Here is a 22,047-nt window from a genome sequence, read left to right on the forward strand (position 1 = left end):
CGCAATAATTGACGACAGGGGCTTCCGTGGGAGGCTGGTAAATTGATTATCCGAAATATATTATTATACTACTTTATGTAATAGTAGTTGTGTACATAAATTTCTTCGTATTTCTTTTATTACTATACCTAACTTCAAAAGTTCAAAAACAAGGACCAGTTCGATTTATTTATGTATGTTCCTTAGATAGCTTCGAGGATTGAGAACTGATATTTAATTTTTTTTAATCTATATATCACACAAGAAATTATATTAATAGGAATAAGTAATTTAATTAACAAAATATACTGGTGGCAGGGCTTTGTGCAAGCCCGTCTGGGTAGGTACCACCCACTCAACAGATATTCTACCGCCAAATAACAGTAAATACTCTGGATTGTTGTGTTCCGGTTAGAAGGGTGAGTGAGCCAGTGTAATCACAGACACAAGGGACATAACATCTTCGTTCCCAAGGTTGGTGGCGCATAGGTGATGTAAGGAATGGTTAATATTTCTTACAGCGCCTTTGTCTATGGGCAGTGGTGACCACTTAGCATCAGGTGGCCCATATGCTCGTCCGCCAACCAATGCCATAAAAAAAATACCTCGTCAAACTGTATTGATTAGCGAGTAAGCGATCAAAATTCTTCGTTTGGGTTATAACTCTATAAGATGTTAAATGTATATCTATGTTATGGCTGATTAGCATAGTACGGCAGATAGGTCGTTTGACTGGTTGTGTTAATATTCATACAATCAATATGTACTTAAGGACATATTTATTATTTACATACGCTATAATATAATATATAAATATATATATAAGAGAAATTGGTGCAGTAGTCAGTATGTATTATACATATACATAGTAACAATACTAGTATTGATAGTACCCAGTTGTGATGTATGTTGTTATTGTTATCGAATGCTATGTTTCTCGAAGACGTGATTTGCGATTCCTTAAATCGCCAATGCACTAAGCTGAGCTGAGCTGTGTCGTGTCCCTTGTGTCTGTTACATTGGCTCACCATTTAAGCCGGAACACAAAAATACTACGTATTGCTGTTTGGCGGTATAATTGCCGATGAGTGGGTGGTACATACCCATACGGGTTTCAACAAAGATCTACCTCTGAGTTTAAACCAGTAATTAAAATGGTATTGGACAACGTATGTTATTTTAATCCCGAATGCAAAGTGTAGTATTTCTTAAGTAAGTTTTATTATACTAAAAACAAATGTGTAATTAATACTTTGAGTCATAACGTCATTTTTAATTAATCAACCGGCCACAAAAACGTGTATTTTATTATTATAGTATGTGAACTGTAATTGAAATATGAAACGGAAGTTGGTTTTGGGAAAATTATCAAATACACGGTTGTTGTATAAAAACTTGATTATAACTTTGAAAAAAGAAACAATTGTTATTTTTTTGTTTATAACGATCAAGTCTGTAACAAACTGTCAGATTTAATAGTGACTCATTTTACTAAGGAAAACCTTAGTCAAGTTTCTGTAACACTTCTATTTTAGTATACCTTTAGTATAATCTTTAGCGCGTCTGTCAGTTACTATGTCATATCTAAACTTAAATCGTTTGGGTTTGTTTTGACTTTTTTATTTCATCGAGACTGATGACTTAAATCAATGTTCATATTAGAAATTGTACCGTCTATCTTTTTATATACCCCGATAACAACTGTTGTGGACGACAAAGCCGTGACGTTATCTCAAATACAATACAGGTAATACACAGTTAATTTAGTTTTGTTTAAATTAAAATTTCATTTAATAAAATCATGGTGAAATATCAATTGAGGTATTTTTTTTTAAATAAAAACAAAATGAATATGTACTGATAAAATATCAAAGGAGATTTTGTAATTCAATTAACCACGTTATTGTATCACGATGCGTTAATATAATATTTAAAAGCAAACATTTTCTAATATTATTGCGGATACATAATGATTGCTAATATTCATATTTTCGACTAAAATAAAGGTTGCTTGTACTAGGGTAGCATAAAATGTCGAGAGGATCCGGTGACATCATATCGAGTTGACAATTTGGCATCATCGCCGAACAGGTAATAAAATACAGATAAACAAATACATATTACGTAGACACCCTAAACCAGCGGTGTTCCTATATCGTGTTATACAATATGACAATTTCCGTTCGTCCTAATGTAATGTCAAACAATTTTGTATTTATATACTCATATCGGTGCTTTAGTTGCGTTGTATTCGTGATCTGAATGGTTAAGGTTATATTATTTATTAAATGAATGATAAAATTAAAAATCGAACACAGATAAAATTAAAATATTCAAATTATGTAGAATGAAAAGACGACGGCCTTGTAACGAGTTCCTCGTTTTCGAACGAAGCTTTGACGGCGTAAGCTAAAAAATTGTTATGCACTTATATAAAAACACATTGTTTATAATTATTTATTTAATGTAATTTATATGTTCATATCATATTCCTCACGTAGTTGTTAATGTTTTCGTACGCGGCTCACGACTTCGTCATTAATACGAACGTTCGGTAACCGTATAAAACTTACTTACCTATTATTTATAAATATATATATATATAAATAACATAATTCAGAAACTTCTAATTAATCTATATTATTTTATCTGCATTTTTCAAACGTCAATTGCAATTAAGGTAATTATTTTTTAATCTATGTGAGCTAAACAATGCTTTGTTTGTACGATTCCAGAACGAGATATAACATAGATGACTTTGTATAAATGTTTTTTTTTTGTAACTTTTATTCGTGCCCGTGCCTGTATTATTTCGCCAATGTCACGTATCAATAAATGTTTAAAAAAACAGCGTATACTGCAATTTCAATTTCAAGCGAAAGTAACTTATTTTTTAATCAATCTTAAAACGTGTTCAAAATAAACCTGTACTTCATTATACATTTATAATTTCGACATAAATCAAACATTGCGTAAGTTAAACAGAGCAGAAAAATGTTATGAATATCGAATGATACACAAACCGTTTCCGTTTAGGTTAATAATTAAAAAAAGAAAAAACGTTATAAAACAAACCTTTCCGTTGAGTTATAAAACATAGCCGCTTGGCGTTTTAAGTCATCACTAACAGAGTTATCTTCATTCATTGTTACACTACACTGGGGTCACTATTTCTCAACCACTATAAAGTTTATACGAATGAGGTTTTATACGCGGCGACACTGAGTTGATTTTGCGTTGACTTTTGATTTTGCGTATAATTTTCAGTATGGCTGGCCAGTCTCTCGACGCTCGCGCCTCTCACTATACTAAGTTAGTATTACTAACTAGAATCACCACTCATGCGATTTATCCCCACTATGCAGGCATTGTTGATACGCGAATTATATACTACGGCTTTCTAATACTTCTAAGAGTAACATTACGCATTACGCGATATAATGATACGACAAAGGCATTTATCGTAAGGTAGACAACGATCATTTTTTTTTAATTACTTTATTGCACAACACATGAATACATAAGAGAAAAAAAAGTAAAAAAAAAAAAAATTAGGTAAATGGTGCGCAGAGGCGGTCTTATCGTTTATAGCGATCTCGCACAGACAACCTTTGGTGATAGAAGCTTAGAACGAAAACAGATAAGTGCAGAAATAGATAGAGAAAATAGATAAAAACTATAATAAAATAATATTTATACTAAAGTATAATTATAAACTACACATAACTACATCTCAATAATACACATATAACATTTTTAATATATATCAAAATTAAATGTATATATTGAATGTATATATATACATAATTATAAACTACATTATTTAGATATGTATAGATAAAGTTTCTAAAACGATTCTTAAAGATGGGCATGGATTTAGAGTTTTTTCACAGTGAAAGAGTTACTATAGGTTTGTGTCAAGTCAGATGATTATTTTGTTTATATTTGAAAAAAAAAAAAAAACGGTTATTTACCGAGTTTCATGTCGGTTCTTCTCCGTAGAATCGACGTATACCGGTACATATTATATTAATTTATACAATGACAATTCAAATGCGTTTATACGGACGTAGGTACTTATGTATATTTTTTTAATTTTTCTTAGTCTGTAGATTTTTTAATATACTATAACTTAAATAAAATTAGCAGTTTGTGAGCAGTCTTGTTAGCTAAGGCGTCTTCTTGAAGGTTTATAGCTTACTCCAATACCCTGCTCTTTAACTGGTTAGTGGACACACGTAAGAACACGGAAGAATTTCGTTTGACATGCCACGATGTTTCGAATTATAAACACAAACACATTAAAATGAAGTGATCATTAAGATCGGTCAAGATTCACGTGTACTAACCAAAGGGCCATATCGTTTTACCAATAACCTTTAATCATACTTAACAGTTTTATGTATACGTGTTATTTTAATTTCAACTTTCAGTTCAGGTTTTTTTTTTTTATGGCATTGTTTGGCGGACGAGCATATGGGCCAACTGATGCTAAGTGGTCACCACCGCCCATAGACAAAGGCGCTGTAAGAAATATTAACCATTGCTTACATCACCTATGCGCCACCAACCTTGGGAACTAAGATATTATGTCCCTTGTGCCTGTGATTACACTGGCTCACTCACCCTTCAACCAGAACACAACAATACAGAGTACTGTCATTTGGCGATAGAATATCTGATGAGTGGGTGGTACCTACCCAGACGGGCTTGCACAAAGCCCTACCACCAAGTAAATAGGTATAGGATTATTATCCAACTAAAATGTTTGTTATTTCATTCTGGACTAACGAGCGCATCGATCTCTCGTTCGTGTTATCACCATCCTCCGTGAAATAATGTACATTGTTGATACAATTAAAATTCAATGAACAAAGAATTTACTTGTTATTTGCATGATCAAATGTTCGAGTCAATTGCATGGGTGGTACTTTTCCTAGTTCCTCCTTGAACATTAACAAAATCTTGCAAATATTTTTTTTCTTTACAAAGTTTGAATAGATTATATAAAATGGTTAGGGTTCTGTGCAAGGTCGACTGGGTAGATATCAGTACACATCACATATTCTACAACCAAACTGCAATACTTAGTACTGTTGTGTTAGTTTGAAGGTTGAGTGTGAATGTAGGTGCATATTCCCAAGGTTGGTTGTTTCCCAAGGTTCCCAAGGCACGTGGGCGATGTTAGGCTGGATTTCTTACGATGTCATGTTTTTGGGCATCGGTGACCATTTAATATGTGGCCCAGTTACCATTCTGTATACTTTTAATAAAAAAAAAATACATTATTCGATAATTTTAAGGATATTTTCAACGATATCGCATCGGAAAACGTAAAAACATAACAGACAATTGAAACGATCTTTATGCCGATACATCTGCCCTTAACGACATAACCAATATTAATATCGTAACTTACATGGTGTATGAGTCAGATCGTGATCACGGCGGTGATAGGAAACAGTATGGAGGAAAGAATACACTTGTTGGAGTGAAACTGGACCGTATTAGGTAGTAATAAAAACAAAAAAACATAAAATCCCTACAAATATTATTAATGAGCCGAGATGGCCCAATGGTTAGAACGCGTACATCTTAACCGATGATTGCGGGTTAAAGCCCAGGCAAGCACCACTGAATTTTCATGTGCTTAGTTTATGTTTATAATTAATCTCGAGCTCGGCGGTGAAGGAAAGCATCGTGAGGAAATCTACATGTGTATAATTTCAACGAAATTCTGCCACATGTGAATCCACCAACCTGAATTAGAGCAGCGTGGTGGAATATGCTCCTAACCTTCTCCTCAAAGGGGGAGGAGAAGGAAATTTACAAGTTGTTACTATTAATATTATAATTTATACGACTGTAGATCTGTCTGTTACCTCTTCATGCTTAAACAGCTAAACCGATTTAGGTGAAATATGGTATGGGGATAGTTTGAGTCCCCGGGAAGGACATAGGCTACTTGTTTAATACACTCCTTGGGGCAAAATTGGAAGTGAGGGTTTTGGACTTTAATGTTTTACAGATTTCGAGCGAGTAAATCCGCAGCTTTAGAGAAAAATAATGACTCTTGGCATGACTGAAAAATTACACAAATTATTAAATTAAACTAAAAAGAGAATCATACATTGTTATTGATTATTTATTAGTGCTCACTAATAAATAATCATAACAATCGCAGAGAAATATAGAACACGTTTTATAATTCGATGATAAGATGCCATCTTAAGCAATATATGGATAGATATATAGATAATGTATGAGGGATAAATAAAGGATGTAACTACATCTTACAATTACAAATAATTAATTCGTTGAAGCCGAATTCAACAGTCAAAATCGATACTACACTCATACGCACACCAACATATAAACATAAACATAAACACACATACAAACATTTAAATAAAAATACATAACGCAAATGTTCTGTTTTTTTTTTTTAAACAACCATATTATACGAAACTGAGTACGTTTATATTTAACTTTAACAAATTCCAATCGTTTAAAACAAACGCATTAATAAATAAGGCATATAATTTAACATAAGATTTAATACAGACGATAAAAATCATAGAACGAACACTTGTTTTCTTTTAGGCAAGATTGACTATAAATAATTGTATTTTACTAACATAAGTTTGTATTTCAAAGTTGGAAAAAAGGTACTACTGAGTTTATTGTCGGTTCTTCTTGGTTAGGTAGATTCACGTTTTAATACAATTCTTTAAAGACGATTCAAAGGTTGTAAAAGCCTACTTGAATAAGACAAATTGGATTTAATACCTTCAGTCAACCTCAGGTTGTCTAGAAAATATAAGTAGGTAGTTAATTAACCATAGCGTTACACAATTATAGTTTTTCTTTTCATGGGAGCCAACGAGTCAAGGGTTGATTATTTTCTTTTTTTTCTTCGTGATTGATATATATAGTCACACATAGACATTAGCAGTGTAAGTATAAACAACTACATATATCATCAATGCCTCCAATTACGATCACGATTTAAGAGATTATGTCCCCTTGCGTCTAAATTCATTGGCTCAATACTCCGCGTATTGACGTTTGGCGACAAAAAAATAAATAAATATACCCCAACCAGGCTTTGCACAAAACCGTTTCACTATATCTTTACAAATATTTACTGTATAAAATAATTACTATGTTCAAGTTGATAAGGCAATTTGAAAGTTATTTTATAGCCTAGTAAAACTAAGACAAATATACACTATAAAAAATACATTATACGAAAAGGTAATTTTACAATTTATTGAAGTAATAACTTCTTATGGGAGGGTTAAACCGCTTTACGTAACGCGTTACGGCGCCAGTCTGTGTAACTTTAAATTTCAATATTAAATAGTTATACCTAATTAGATTAGTTTACGTTATCACTCCTGTCGGGCGTCCCGAGGTGCAAACGTTTTTTATTATTACTGTAACGAAACTTTATCTTACAAAATATCTCGAAATATAAATTGTTTTCTTTTTTTCCGTATTTGAGTATGAGTTATTTTTAGCCGAATCTAAAGTGAGGGAGGTTATCAATTCAGCCTAGTTTCTTTGTATATTTTGCTCGATAAGAAATATTGATATTGTTGCAGTAATGAGGTTCTACTATTTAATATATTATCCACCGCTCACTATATTAGATTCAAAACATACATACTTTAGAGTAGATATTTAGGATTACAAGTACAACTGTTATTCAGTTCAAAAGGTAATTATTGTAACATAATACTATTGTACTTAAGTTTTTATTAGTATTACAGTTACATTGTAGCCCATAATAATATAAACTATTAAATAAAGTTGATAATATAAGTAATTATTCCGATGTCATATCGTTATTTATCGAGAAGTGCTCGACATGTTTCGGGTAGATTACAATTTCCATAACTGAGCGGTCACGTCGACAACAATAAAAATATAATTATTAATTTTCTTTATTTATTTACACTCATGCATAATAGATTTTTAAATATAAAATACAAAATATATAAAATATATTTAAAAATATAAAATACAGAGGCCAACCAGTGGCGGGAACAAGGTCCAAGCCACCAGTGGTCAGGGCCCCAGAGAGAGGAACTTCCTCACAATACGCGCCGTGCCGAGGAGTACTGCCTTCTGCATCAGGCCCTTGACCCAGCTGCCTAACGAGAGCCTCTTAAGGTGTTGATCGAGGCTCTTGGCCATTAGGCCATTCGCTGAAACGACTATCGGCACAACAACTGCTGTATCCACATCCCACATGTCGACAACCTCGTGAGCTAAGTCAAGATATTTTATTTGCTTATCCTTCTCAGCCTTCACGAGATTCTCGTCATGAGGGATGGTGACGTCAACAATTATCGTGCGGCGCTCTGACCGATCTATCACCACTATATCAGGCTTGTTGGCGACAACAGTCCTGTCAGTGATTATAGATCGGTCCCAGTACAGTGTGATACAACCATTCTCGAGAACTGGGTCGGGCACATACCTGTAGTAGGGTACCTCTGATACCACAAGACCCTATCGAAGTGCAAGTTGTTGATGGATAATCTTGGCCACTTGATTATGTCTGTGCAAATACTCTCCGTTAGCAAGACGAGAACAACCGGAAATAATATGTCTAAGGGATTCGCCCGGAGTGTGACACGCCCGACATATGTCCACCGTGCCATCCCTCACAATATACTTCCGGTAATTGTTCGTCATGATAACTTCGTCCATAATTGCACAGACAAATCCTTCGGTTTCACCAAATATTAATATTATTAGTATTATTTGTACTGTTGCTAAATCTTCACGCGATATTACCCAACATTTACGAGTTTGGTTTTTTTAATTTTTTTTCATCAATCGTAGTTACGGTCATGTAACTCTGGGTTGTGATCATTACGGCAATGTATTCTTAAATGGAATATGTGCTGTAGTTTAACAGTCCAGTCATCTTAGTCAGAATTAGGTAAGCATCTTGGAATTCGAGATACCCAGCTATGAGTTTGTACAAACTATTATTTTGACATCCTTAAACTTGTCTCAAAACCTACAAAGTCATTAAAATCATAATTGAATTTCCACTAAGATAACTTAAACATGTTATTAAAGCTTAAGACTCTATAAGAATATATAAAAGAATGGAAATATAGGTAACTGGAACTCATATACATATGTATTATGTACAAGCACTTTGTATGTTTGAATGTTATTTAAAACAAAATTGTGTGTGCGGTAATGAGATTTTAACAGGATGAACAAGTTATTTATCTCTTGTCATAAAAATATTGACTTTGAAACAATTTATAAGAGAAATTCTGGGCCGTCTCACATGTGGTACAAGATTTGACCATCAGCAGTAACTTGCCTGGGTTTTTTGGCACATCCAAAAATTTCAAATTCCAATAACAGTTTTTTTTGACATACAAAACACTATTTTTTCACAAATCCATAGTGAATATCATAGATTAATCAAGCTCTCGACCAATGATATCATGCCAATTTGCTGTCAAATGTTGTTTATTTGGCTTTTTTCCTGTTATGGTTGGAATACTAATTCTTATGAATTTTTTAATGTTCTTTTTAGCATTTTTTACTTTTAGTTTCTGATCCGATGGTACCTTAACTTTTAAGTAATCTTGTAAAACTCTGTTTGAGTTAATAATACTTTGATTTTAGTTTTTAAATTATTTCATGTTATGTCAAATACTAATCTTATTGATGTTATAATTTTAGTTGATTTATTTATACATTTAATTTTAATTTTTTGTAGTAGTTAGATTTGATTAAATTTTACTATTTAGATAAATATTTAGTTGTATAACATATGCCACAAGCCAATAATAATATATTTACATTTTTTTTCAGCTTAGTAAATTTTATCTTAGATTGATATTTATTAGTACAAATGTATAATTTGTAGGGATTTAAGCAGCCAGTATAAGATTATATTAAATTAATAACATTGTATAAGTAAAATATTAAAGGAAAACTTACCCATTTTCAAATGGCAAAAGCGAATATCTGTATTTATATCGGCTTTGGTGTTTCATTGTGAAATTTAAATGGGATACAACATCTGTATATAAAAATGTTTCAAAAATGAAACACCCAATACCCACTAACAATCACATTTTGTTGGTTTATTTAATGGTAGACATAGTATTGTTTTCAAAACAGAGAAATATTTTTTTGATTATCTGACAGTTGCTGTTTGCTATGAGCAAGTGACATTGACACTTGACAGTAAGTTTTCTTTTTTTATTTAATTATCAATTTTTGGCAAAGGTGCATCAAGTTGCATCAAATTGCATCAACATCAAAAATAAGTATTATTTTTGTGAGTTGTTTCTTTTGCATCTAATAAATTAATGAATCATACATATAAAAATAAAACTCAGTTTATTCTATAGTTACATATGACTTTTAGTATTATAACCTTTCATTTTATACTTCACTTTTCGAGATTTTTTTTTTATTTGTATTGATTGTGCCGTAATATTTTTTTATTTGAAGATTATCTCAATTATATAATAAATAATTATTCCAAATATAGTATTTAAATTAGATTATTTTATGTCACTGTTGCAAACATTATTATATATTTAAAATATTAGTACTCACACATTTGTACTACTGTATTAAGAGACCCCTTTACCCATTGCAGATTAGTATTTTATTATAGCTCGATGCCTACTTATTTCACAGAGGAAAAATTAAAAACACACATTAAGCGTTAATGAAACCACAGCGGTGTGTGTCTAAATTTAAGCCTTCGATCTGCGTATCTATTGCGATGGATATTCTAATTTTTTTTATCCACTTTGCTCCATTGATTATGTCGTAATATTTTTAAAATCTTTATTTTAGCTCTTTTGCAGAACGCATTTACGTTCTTAATGATGATTCAAAATTTCACATAAATATATCTTCGTCTTGCATACTAATTATAAGTATGTTCTAATGCGCGCCCTGAGGATGGTAAGTCTTCATGATTTGGTTAGTTTATAGATATATGGCTTGAAACTGTTTCAACTCGAATATTAACAAATTGCGTCTTAGTATGTTGACGTTCAAATAATTCCTTCAGTATAACTTGTGGCCGCGTGAGTAATAGAGGAGTTGAAGTTGAGAAGGGACAGTTAATTATTGGATATGTAATTTCTGAAATAATTGTTGTTGCTTGTAGTGTACGGTTAAGGGGTACACAATATAATATAGGTATTAGGTACCTACTACGCAATCAAACCACTTCAATAAATAATGATATAATTAATAGAAAATATCTGGAACAAAAAAATTACAAACTTTTGTTTTTTTTACATCATAAATATAATAATAAAACAACCGTACACTAAACTATATTTTTTGCGATGTTACTCTGTAAAAACTCATGCTATTTATGTGTAACTGTAATAAGATAACACCTCGTATAGACGGTTTTATTCTACATAATAAAAGTACATAGTTCTTAAGAGTGACATATGACATAAGTTATAAAATGATATAAAAACAAGGAGGTTAAATATTACTACATTCACCCACACTTTAATTTAAAACATAGTCTTGCAGTCGTGTAGGAAGTCTGTGCTCTCTATTTGATCTACGCAAAGTTGCTTCCTCTTCCATAGAATTGGATCGATTTCCTTCAGATGGCAGCTCTTCGGTGGATTCATAATTAGAATCTGATGTATTATCTTCCCTTGGTGAATTTTGTTCTTCATCAATCGGTACCTCATTTTCACTTAAAACATCAAATTCTCTTTGACTTTGGCCTAAAGGTGCTAAATTACGATTTGAAACGGTAGTTTCTCTACCATCCGATAAACGTATGTGGGAATAATTTGGATTAACGTGTATTAATTCCACCTCTTCAACTAGTGGTTGATATTTATTAGTGCGATTGCATTTTCGCATAAGTGCATGCTCCGAATTTATCAACCAACTAGGTACTGATACACCGTTTGCTGATTTTCTTGTGTGTGTGAACATTCTTTCGTGTGGCGTGCAATTTGTAGCAGTACAGAGAAGAGAGCGGATAGAATGTAATGCTTGAGGCAGAGCGAGTTCCCAATTCTCAATAGACATGTTTTTCGAACGTAATGCTAATTGTACAGCTTTCCATAAAGTAGCATTAAGGCGTTCTACTTGACCATTACCTCGCGGATTGTATGGTGTAGTTCGACTCGTTGCAATGCCACGATTATAAAGAAATTCTTTTAAATCAGAAGACATGAATGCTGTACCACGATCAGAATGTATGAAAGATGGCATACCGAATGTAAGAAATATTTCGTTTAGATTTTTAATAACTGTTTTTGAAGAGATATCGGCACATGGAAATGCAAATGGGAAACGCGAAAATTCGTCAATTATTGTTAGTATATATTTGTTTTTCGTATTGCTTGGAATTGGTCCTTTGAAGTCTAGACTTAATCTTTCAAATGGAGCTGTTGCTTTAATTAAGTTAAGTCTAGGAATAGGATTCCGTACGTAATTAGGCTTTATTTCTGAACAAACACGACAAGATTTTATCATGTTTCTTATTTCTTCTATAGTGTATGGTAGATTCTTTGTTTTAATCCAATGAGCCATTCTTGTAACTCCAGGATGACATAAAGCTTCATGTAATGAAATCAATTTTGTGTGTTGTACTTGAGCTGAGGAACAAATACGTGATAATGCATCTGCAATGTCATTTTGCTTACCTGGCCTGTAAATTATATCGTACTTAAATGGTGCCAGTTCTAAACGCCATCTCTGTATTTTTTCGTTTTTAATTTTATTTGTCAATTTGTTATTAAACATAAATGATACGGATCTTTGATCGGTTATTAGTCGAAAAGGTTTACCAATAAGATAATGTTTCCATTTTTTTAAAGCTTCTACTATGGCATAAGCTTCTTTCTCAATGGCTGAATGATTTTGTTCTGTTAGATTTAATGTTTTAGAAAAGAATGCGACAGGTCGACCATCTTGAGATAAAACAGCAGCAATAGAATGGTCAGAGGCATCGGTCTCGACAGTAAGTGGAAGACTATAATCAATTGCATACACAGCTGATTTAATTATGTCTGATTTTAATGATTGAAATCTTTGTACTAATTCTTCAGAAAATGGAAATATTTTATTATGAGATATAGCATGAATTCTTTCAGAGAAATTAGGTATCCATCGACTGTAATGGGCAAACATTCCAACGATCCGACGTTGGGATGGTAAATCGTTTGGTGGTGGTAAAGACGTTAGAGGTCGAAGGCGATCAGCATCGGGTCTTATAACTTGATCTTTAATATTATATCCTAAAATATTTATCGTTGTTTGAGAGAATTTGCTTTTATCCTTGTTAATAGTGAGACAATACTTTCTAGCTGCAGCTAAAAAATTTTCTAAATTTTCATTATGTTCGGTTAATGTCTTACCACAAACAGTAATGTCATCTAAGTAGGCAAATGTATCTTTGAGTTTTTCTTCTTTTAACACCCAGTCAATGATTCTTTGAAAGCTGGAAACGCCATTAGTAACTCCAAAGGGAATACGTCGAAATTGATACAGATTTCCATCTGCTTCGAAAGCTGTATATTGTTTTTCTTTAGCAAGTATCGGTATTTGGTGATAGGCATTCTGTAAATCTATTGTGCTAAAGAAAAAATATTTCGATACTTGAGAAATCATTTCTTCTATATTAGGAAGCGGATATGCATCTAATTGCGTATATTTATTTATTGTTTGTGAATAGTCTATAACAAGACGTTTTTTATGATTTTCATTTTTTGTTATTAAGACCTGAGCTCGCCAGGGCGAAGAACTCTCTTCAATTATACCCTCAGCTAAAAGCTTTCTAATTTCTTGAATAATAAATTGTTTGTCATCTTGACTAAATCGGCGAGACTTTATTGCTATCGGCTTACAGTCGGCAGATATATTTGCAAATAAAGGAACGGCAGGAATTGACGCTTCTGCTACATTACAAACTATTATCGGCTCTTTAGGCCCTCCAAAAGAAAATTCTAAAAATGAATGTTTTTCCAGTATATCGTGACCTATAATTAAATCAGCACAAAGGTTTTTTACAATCAATAAATTTAAGTCATCGTAATCGTGATTTCCTATTTTTGCTGATACAATAGTTTTTCCATCAACTAGTGATGTGAAATTAGTCGATGCCATAGAAATAGTTTGATTACTAGGCAATTTCTTTAATCCGCAAAGCTTAAAAAAATTATCATTAATAAAGCTCACTGAGCTTCCAGTATCAATTAACGCGTGTGCTCGAATTCCCTTTATGTAGGCAGGCAACGTTGCTTTTTTTAACGAGCTTGGAGAAGCAGCTACTATGCATGCAGATGATTCGAATTGTTTAATTGTTGCCGCATTATTACATATTTTACTGCGACAAACGTTAGCAAAGTGGCCTTTCTTACCACACATTTGGCAAGTTACATCTAGTGCAGGGCAATTTTTGCGAATATGAATACGGTCACCACAAAAAAAGCATTTCCGTTTATAATTAGTTGCTTCTGAAGAACTTTTTCTACTATCATATTCAGATGATTCTGGTCGTACAAACATACTATTATCTCTAGATTTATTATTTTCAATAGCATTAACGCTGATATTATACTGCTGAGAACTAATTTCTGCTCCCTCTAGAGACAAGGCTTGATTGTAAGCGTCATCGAGTGATAAGTCTAAATTTTCAAGGAGACGTTGTCTTATTTTATTAGATTGTATTCCAGAAATAAATGCATCGCGTATGTTATCGTTTCTATTTGTTTCTGCATCAACATTTTTAAAATCACAGTCTTTTGCTAATTGTTTTAATGCCTGTAAATAATTGTCTATCGACTCTTCAATTTGTTGTTTTCTTGTTGCTAGAGCATGTCTTGCAAAAATTATATTTTTGGGTTTTATAAATATTTTATCCAATATAGCTATTGCTGTTTCATACGTGGAACATTCACTGATGTATGTATATATATTAGAAGATACATGATTTATAAGTAAATCAAGTTTTTTATAAGAAGTCAGTACTTTTTCTGACATGTGAGAAAAATCAGAAGCCGATAGAAAACTCTCGAATGTCCTTTTCCAATGTTCCCAATGTTTCGCTGCAGAACTATTGGAGGGATCAATATCTAAGCGATCAGGTCTCAAGTATTTATCCATCTTGTAAACACATTAAAATATTATGTAGAATAAATTGTAATAAGATAACACCTCGTATAGACGGTTTTATTCTACATAATAAAAGTACATAGTTCTTAAGAGTGACATATGACATAAGTTATAAAATGATATAAAAACAAGGAGGTTAAATATTACTACAGTAACTATATCCTTTAACATTATAATTATTGCAGTAAGTATCTCTTACTACTTTCAGACCTTACACGATTTTTCGCGGTGATTTTCTAGTTTTTTCTTACATAATCGCTCTACTGAACTTAAACTTCATATTTTTAAAGACATATTATTTATATAAACAGTATTTTTTAGATTGGTGCCATAGACAATATAAGCTGAATAGGAAAAGTAAATTGTTTGAAATGGCTGAAATGCAAATTTCATAAGCTTGATAACTCTGTATTAAAAAAATACATTAGGTACTTAAGTACTACATACAAAATATTATCTACTGGCAAAATTCTGGTAAAAAATACGTTGGAATTAATATACCATGCGAAAGACTCTCAAGACATGAAATCTTCGATAATTTCAGTATTTTGATTAAATGAAACATAATAACATTTCAATATATTTATTTGAAATACCCTGAATGATGATTATTTTATTGCTCAGGCTATATGTATACCTAATATTTATATGGCGGGTACAATGCGATAGATTTATTTATGAAGTCAATATTATGATGTTAAATTCCATATTCTCTGCGTAAATAAATATGTAATAAGTATGTTTGTACTGATGTATTAAAATGTACAAATGCCCACTTAATTTCGCACTCAGTATAAAATGTTAGATATTTGTGTATAATTAAGATCTCAATGTAAAGAATTATATTAATAATACCTACGCCATTCAACTTTTCAAGTTTGAAAAACCTGGTTAACATTCTTTCTGGGGCAAAAGCTAATTAACATTGTTCAATAAATATTTACAATATAAGATTATATACTTAATAGAAGATTCATATAATTTCATGCAGATGAAATTATATGAATCATTAATATTAAATTAATTATTAATATAGTACGTAGGTAATTTTTATGGCCAATGATGCTTAATAAAACTACCATCGAAATTTTACTTGATTCAAGTGTGTTTTTGAAGATATATTTTCTATTATAATTTGAATTGATTACATAAGAATCAAGAAGGAAATCGAAAGATAATTATAATCTATGTTAACTGGCTGCTTATAACGCAAGAAGAACCTTAATTTACGAGTATAAGGGTTAGTTTAATGTTGATAACAGCTATTGGTTGTTACAAATTCGCATAAATCTTCGTAAACCCTTCACTACAATGATATAATTATTCCCGTTACGACAGAATAATTTATAACGCGAAATTTATCTGTGTTAATTCTTTCAAATGCTTGAAAACAAAAATGTTACGAGATCTTATTTAGCTTAGCCGATTGATTTGAAACCTTGCACATACGTTTGGTTTCATTAATTTTTTTGTTTTATGGGTTTTCTTTAATATGAAGAATTATTTTGTTATTATTCTTTCATTCTTCTGTTTCAGTCTTATAGTGCCTATGGGCAAAGGTCAAAAGTCTAACTGTCATTCAAAAGTATATTAAAAACAGGGAATATAATAATTGCTGTTATAATATTACACAATTAAAAATAACATATTTATCATAACATTACTGTCAATGTAAAAATTGTTAAGAACAGCGTAATTTTTTTATAAGTAACTGCTACAAGATGTGCGTTAGGCGGAATATTATGTCGACCGAATTAATGATAATGTTGGCCTATAAAATAGGGGAAAAAACGAAGTAAAAAAAAAGTATGACGAAAATATAACGAATTAAAAGAGAATTGATTTTGAGACTTTCACCAGCACATGAGGGTTTCTCGTATTTTTAATAAGAATAATAATTTATTTAAGCATCATATTATATAATTACCAAAATGTGAATGATAGTAACTGCTTTAGTGTAAAACTGTGGTTCAGTTATTAAGGCCAGCCCATAAAGCGACATTGCTCTCTTTTTTAAAACATTTAAATTGCACATGTTAATTAAAGAAAAAAAAAAAAAAAATATATATATATATATATAATATGTATATGTATATATATACACAAATACACAATAGAATTAAAAATTAACAAATTACAAAATTAAACTATTACAAACAAATTCAACAAATAGTAACTTAATCAGTTAATCTGGATTAAAATATTTACTTGTATTGTAATCAATATATATATAATATTACTACTACGATTACTAATACGAGTACTATAAAATTTAACTTGTTATTGATAAATCGGTCCATAATATTATTTACTTTATTGAAAAATTCACAGTTGATTATGATTGATTGTACTGGCGTATTGTTGTATTACCGAGTGCATGATTATAATATTTACAGTGACGTGACTGATCTTAGAGTAACTGAATACAGATTAATTTTCATAGACAAGAGTTATTTACACTCTATTGCAAAAACAATATAAATGGCTGGCTTTATAAGGCTTACAACTTTAGAAAATTCAAAACATTCTTACATGTAAATATATAAAAATAAGTTCCTAATAGGTAAATAGTAGCAGGAGCTGGATGCGAGTTGCCGAAGAAAGACCACAGTGGCGTGCATTTGGAGAGGCCTATGTCCAGCAGTGGACGAATGTAGGCTGATGATGAAGGTAAATAATAAATTACTTCATGCTACTTTTGTTAAATTAAGACTATTTCTCTAGATTCAGAGAAAGTTTCACGAATTTCGAAGGCGTTATACAGTCTTATATTATGTTTGATGTAGGCGTAATATAATATCTTTACATAGCAATATTATTAGTACGTATGGTTATTAAAATTTCATACTATTTTCATTAGTGTTTAATAATTCAACGAAAGCATAAAATTATTCGAATCATTTGAGTTTGGAATTAGTGTAAATGTTATTCATTATACTAAAATTCAAAATTCACGACTATTTCGTAAGTCTTTATGTAGAAATCTATAGAAATTATCTATTCGATTGAATTGGCCACAATAGAAGGTAAAATTTCAATTAAGATTAATGTTAATTGGATTCAAATGTGAAAACAAAAGAATGTAAGTACATATATAATATATAAAAATACGTTATTTGATTTATTTTATTTCTACTTATACTGGTACAATTGCTCACAACAAATTACTACGGCTAACTCAATCAATCAAAAGGGGGAGTTTTGACATATTATGAAAAGAAATGAAAATAAAACATATATCATTATTTTCTCTGCCCTTGTCCCAAACTATTTGGGATTCATTCATTTCCATTCTTCTCCGTTACACGTCATTTATTCGTTCACATCCATCTTCAAAAACTCCATCCATGTCTTTTTAGGTCATCCTCTTTCTCCCCACCGCTCTACGCTCATGATCATCACTCTTTTAGTAATGTGCATATCCTTTTTGCGCTTCACAGGTCCATATTGACTCAAACGGTTAGTGAACGGTTTCTCTGTTATTGGCGCTACTTTCAGACTTCCTCTTATATACTCGCTTCTTATTAAAACATATATTATTATTAAGGAATAATAAATATAATTTCGCTGACAGAAAATGTATGTAGTAATTATACTGGTTGGATAGATGAACATTTATGGTTATTGTAAGACAGAATTTATAATAAAAACAAAATCAATTAATAAATATGGAAAAATATGCCTGCTTTTAAAAATGCTTTGCTATATTACAGCGCCATCTAGTGGCGAGTAACAACAAAATGGATAGTATAAAAAACCTTATTCGTAAAAAATGATAGTTATATGTCCGAACTTTTATGGTGAACAAACATATACCTACAGGCAACCATTTATAAATATAGATTGAAATATGATAATCTTATCACATCGCGGAATAAGTATATAAATAGATATTCTAAGAATATTATTATGGTGGATGATTTCTAAGGTATACCAATATATAATCATGACATAGCGAATAACAGAATATTATTAATCTGTGGACATAATATTATATAGAAAGTGATATTGTTTATGTAGAATAAGGTTATGTAACACAATGTTTTATTAAAAGGGTGGATTTGTTACACGATAGGACAACCAAGGTAACAAGGGCCTAAATCACCCCCCCCCCTTCTTCGGAAACTGTCAGTAATTGAAATTGCCATACGAATAAAATCTTTTGCGAGATGTTTTATACATATTTGACATAATATATATATATATATATCAACGTTTAAAAACTAATATTTAAATATTTATTATTGGTAATTTTTGTTTTTCATAACTTAAATAACAATAATTATTTATTTAACAATTAAAAAAATACCCGTTGAGTATCTACCGCCGGTTATTCTCAGGTCAGGGTATTTTCTCTTCGAACCGGAAGCAGTGTTTAATTTGATAATCAAAAGGTAAGTTCAATGCTTCTATAATGAAATAGAATTTGATTTTATTTGATTTGATTAATAATTTTACAGATTTATAGCTCGAGAGTCCTTCATATTTATCGTATGTTATTTTTTAATGAATATACGTTATTAGGATCTATGTAAATTAGAATGTCGATTTCCACCACCAAGCGTAGTTTATATGAGCGTCGCTGTCTCATTTGAGCAGTATTTATATATAAGTGTGAAAGATTTTTTTTTTAATTTAAAAATCAATTTTAATTCTCTCAGTCTTTTAATCCTTCCAGACTTTGAATATTTACAATATCTAATTCGTTATATTTTGGAGTCGGTGTGACATAAAGATAGGCAAGCGAAATAAAGCTTTATAGATACGAAAGATTACCAATTTTTTGTATGTTAGTTTGGAATTTGGCAGGAAGTCATTGCTATGGGAATTCGACTCGATTATCTAAGATTTTATTAATAATTATTAATTAAAATATTTTTCCGCATGAATATATAATATCTAGTTATTTTAATGCGTTTGTAATTTATGATAATAATCCAATATTTATATCCATACTTAGTAGAATTATAAAAGTGAATCTAACATTGTCTGTCTGTCTGTTTCGCTTTCACAGCTAAACTACTGAACTGATTTTGATGAAATTTCGTACGTAGTAAGCTTCAACCCTAAGAAAGGTTATAGTGTATTTTTTAAGTTCAATCTTAGTTGTATTAAGATTTGGTATGAAAGTTTGAGAGCTATATGGTTTCACAATTTTCACGCGGTTAAAGTCGCGGATTCTGCTAGTTATAAATAAAATTTATATTATGAAATAAAACATTATGAAAGTTCTAGAATTTTCTGAGGGAATTGCTAGCAGATGTTGCCTTCCGCCTCCATCTAGCACTATCTAAAACTTTCACAGCCTTTATAACAAAAAAAGAAAAAAGACAAAAGAAGAAGTAAATTAAATTACTTTTGTTCGGCGCTTACATCGTTTATTTAATATATTGTACATTAAATTGTATCACTGTAATTTTTTAACTCGCTCTTTCGTCCGTGAACTTTATTAAAGTCGGGTTGTGGAGTTTTTCTGTAAAAACAATCTCGGAAATTGGCGAAGAGCACGATCGAACACTCTTCACTCATGTGTAATGGACGGGGGGGGGGGGTCTTTATTGAGTGGTGTGATTGAGTTACTAACCTCCATCTATCCGTCCATAGTAACAGCCTGTAAATTTCTCATCGCTGGGCTAAGGCCTCCTCTCCCTTTGAGGAGAAGGTTTGCAGCATTTTCTCCACCCTACTCCAATTTGGGTTGTTTACATATGTGGCAGAATTTCCTTGAAATTAGACACATGCAGGTTTACTCACACTGTTTTAATTCACCGAGCACAAGATGAATTATAAGCACAAATCAAGCACATGAAAATTCTGTAGTGCTTGCCTGGGTTTGAACCCGCAATCATCGGTTAAGATGTATGCGTTCTAACCACTGGGCCGTTAACCGTTAAAAATTGTTTATAACTATATTGTAATCATGATCTTCGTCTATACATTAGCAGCCTGTAAATTTCCCAATGCTGGGCTAAGGCCTCCTCTCCTTTTGAGGAGAAGGTTTATACCTTCTAATGAATTAAAAATTGCATTTACTAATAGGTTTAATATGTAATTCCTTATGGATTTTTTTTTTCAATTTATAAATGCTTGTATTATAACAACGTTTACAATAATATAAGTATAATTTGAAAAAATCTGATAAAAATATATTTAATTTCGTTTTTAACTTCATTAATTACACAATTAATTAATAAACGTATAATTCATGCGTTATTATTATACAGTAGAATTTAAATTGAGTTCTAAAATCTGATATTATAGTGGACTTTTCGTAAAGTGTCCTCAATTTTTTTGTTCCAATAGAATGAGTTCCTTTTTCAATACGATTTTCGTGCAACGAAAATGTACATGTCATATCTCAACGTCGATTTAGAATTGAACGCAAATTCGAATACTGGCCATGATAAATTGTTAACTATTGCTTTGTAACGACCATATAAATTAAACGAATCGTATCCGTTAATACGCTTTGTATTTGCGTATATCCAAAGATCTAAAAATTATATTCAGATTCATTCAAAATGAAAAAAAATTAAGTACATTCTGTTGCATATAAGCTGAAATTATGAGTTTTTTGGTAGGTATAAGGAGACTTGTTTATTTGAGGTAACTTTTTCTTTTTGTTTACTTAGTCGACTAATAGCTGTAAATATTCCACTACTGGGCTAAGGCCTCCTCTATTTATTTATTTTTATGGTGTAGGTCGGCGGACGAGCAAATGGGCCATCTGATGGTAAGTGGTCACCACCGCCCATAGACAAGATGTCTATGTCCCTTGTGCCTGTAGTTACACTGGCTCACTCACCTTTCAAACCGGAACACAACAATACTGAGTACTGCTGTTTGGCGGTAGAATATCTGATGAGTGGGTGGTACCTACCCAGACACAAACCCAGGCACAAA

At 31.4% G+C, this 22,047-nt stretch overlaps 1 protein-coding gene across 2 annotated transcripts in view; it reads right to left on the reverse strand.

The window, feature by feature from the left end:
- Nucleotides 1–10,149, reverse strand: part of LOC113393185 (vesicular glutamate transporter 1) — a 51,513-nt gene extending 41,364 nt beyond the window's left edge. The window contains exon 1 of one of the 2 annotated variants that reach the window (XM_026629934.2): nucleotides 9,964–10,149. In XM_026629934.2, the coding sequence (XP_026485719.1) occupies nucleotides 9,964–10,019 (56 nt within the window). In that variant the 5' untranslated portion in view covers nucleotides 10,020–10,149. Of the gene's footprint in view, nucleotides 1–3,054; nucleotides 3,271–9,963 lie in introns of those variants that run through there. The other variant, XM_026629933.2, reaches the window with a different exon arrangement.
- Between the last annotated feature and the right edge of the window lie 11,898 nt (nucleotides 10,150–22,047).

This window comes from Vanessa tameamea, chromosome 6, assembly GCF_037043105.1.
Source record: "Vanessa tameamea isolate UH-Manoa-2023 chromosome 6, ilVanTame1 primary haplotype, whole genome shotgun sequence".
Taxonomy (NCBI): Eukaryota; Metazoa; Arthropoda; class Insecta; order Lepidoptera; family Nymphalidae; genus Vanessa; species Vanessa tameamea.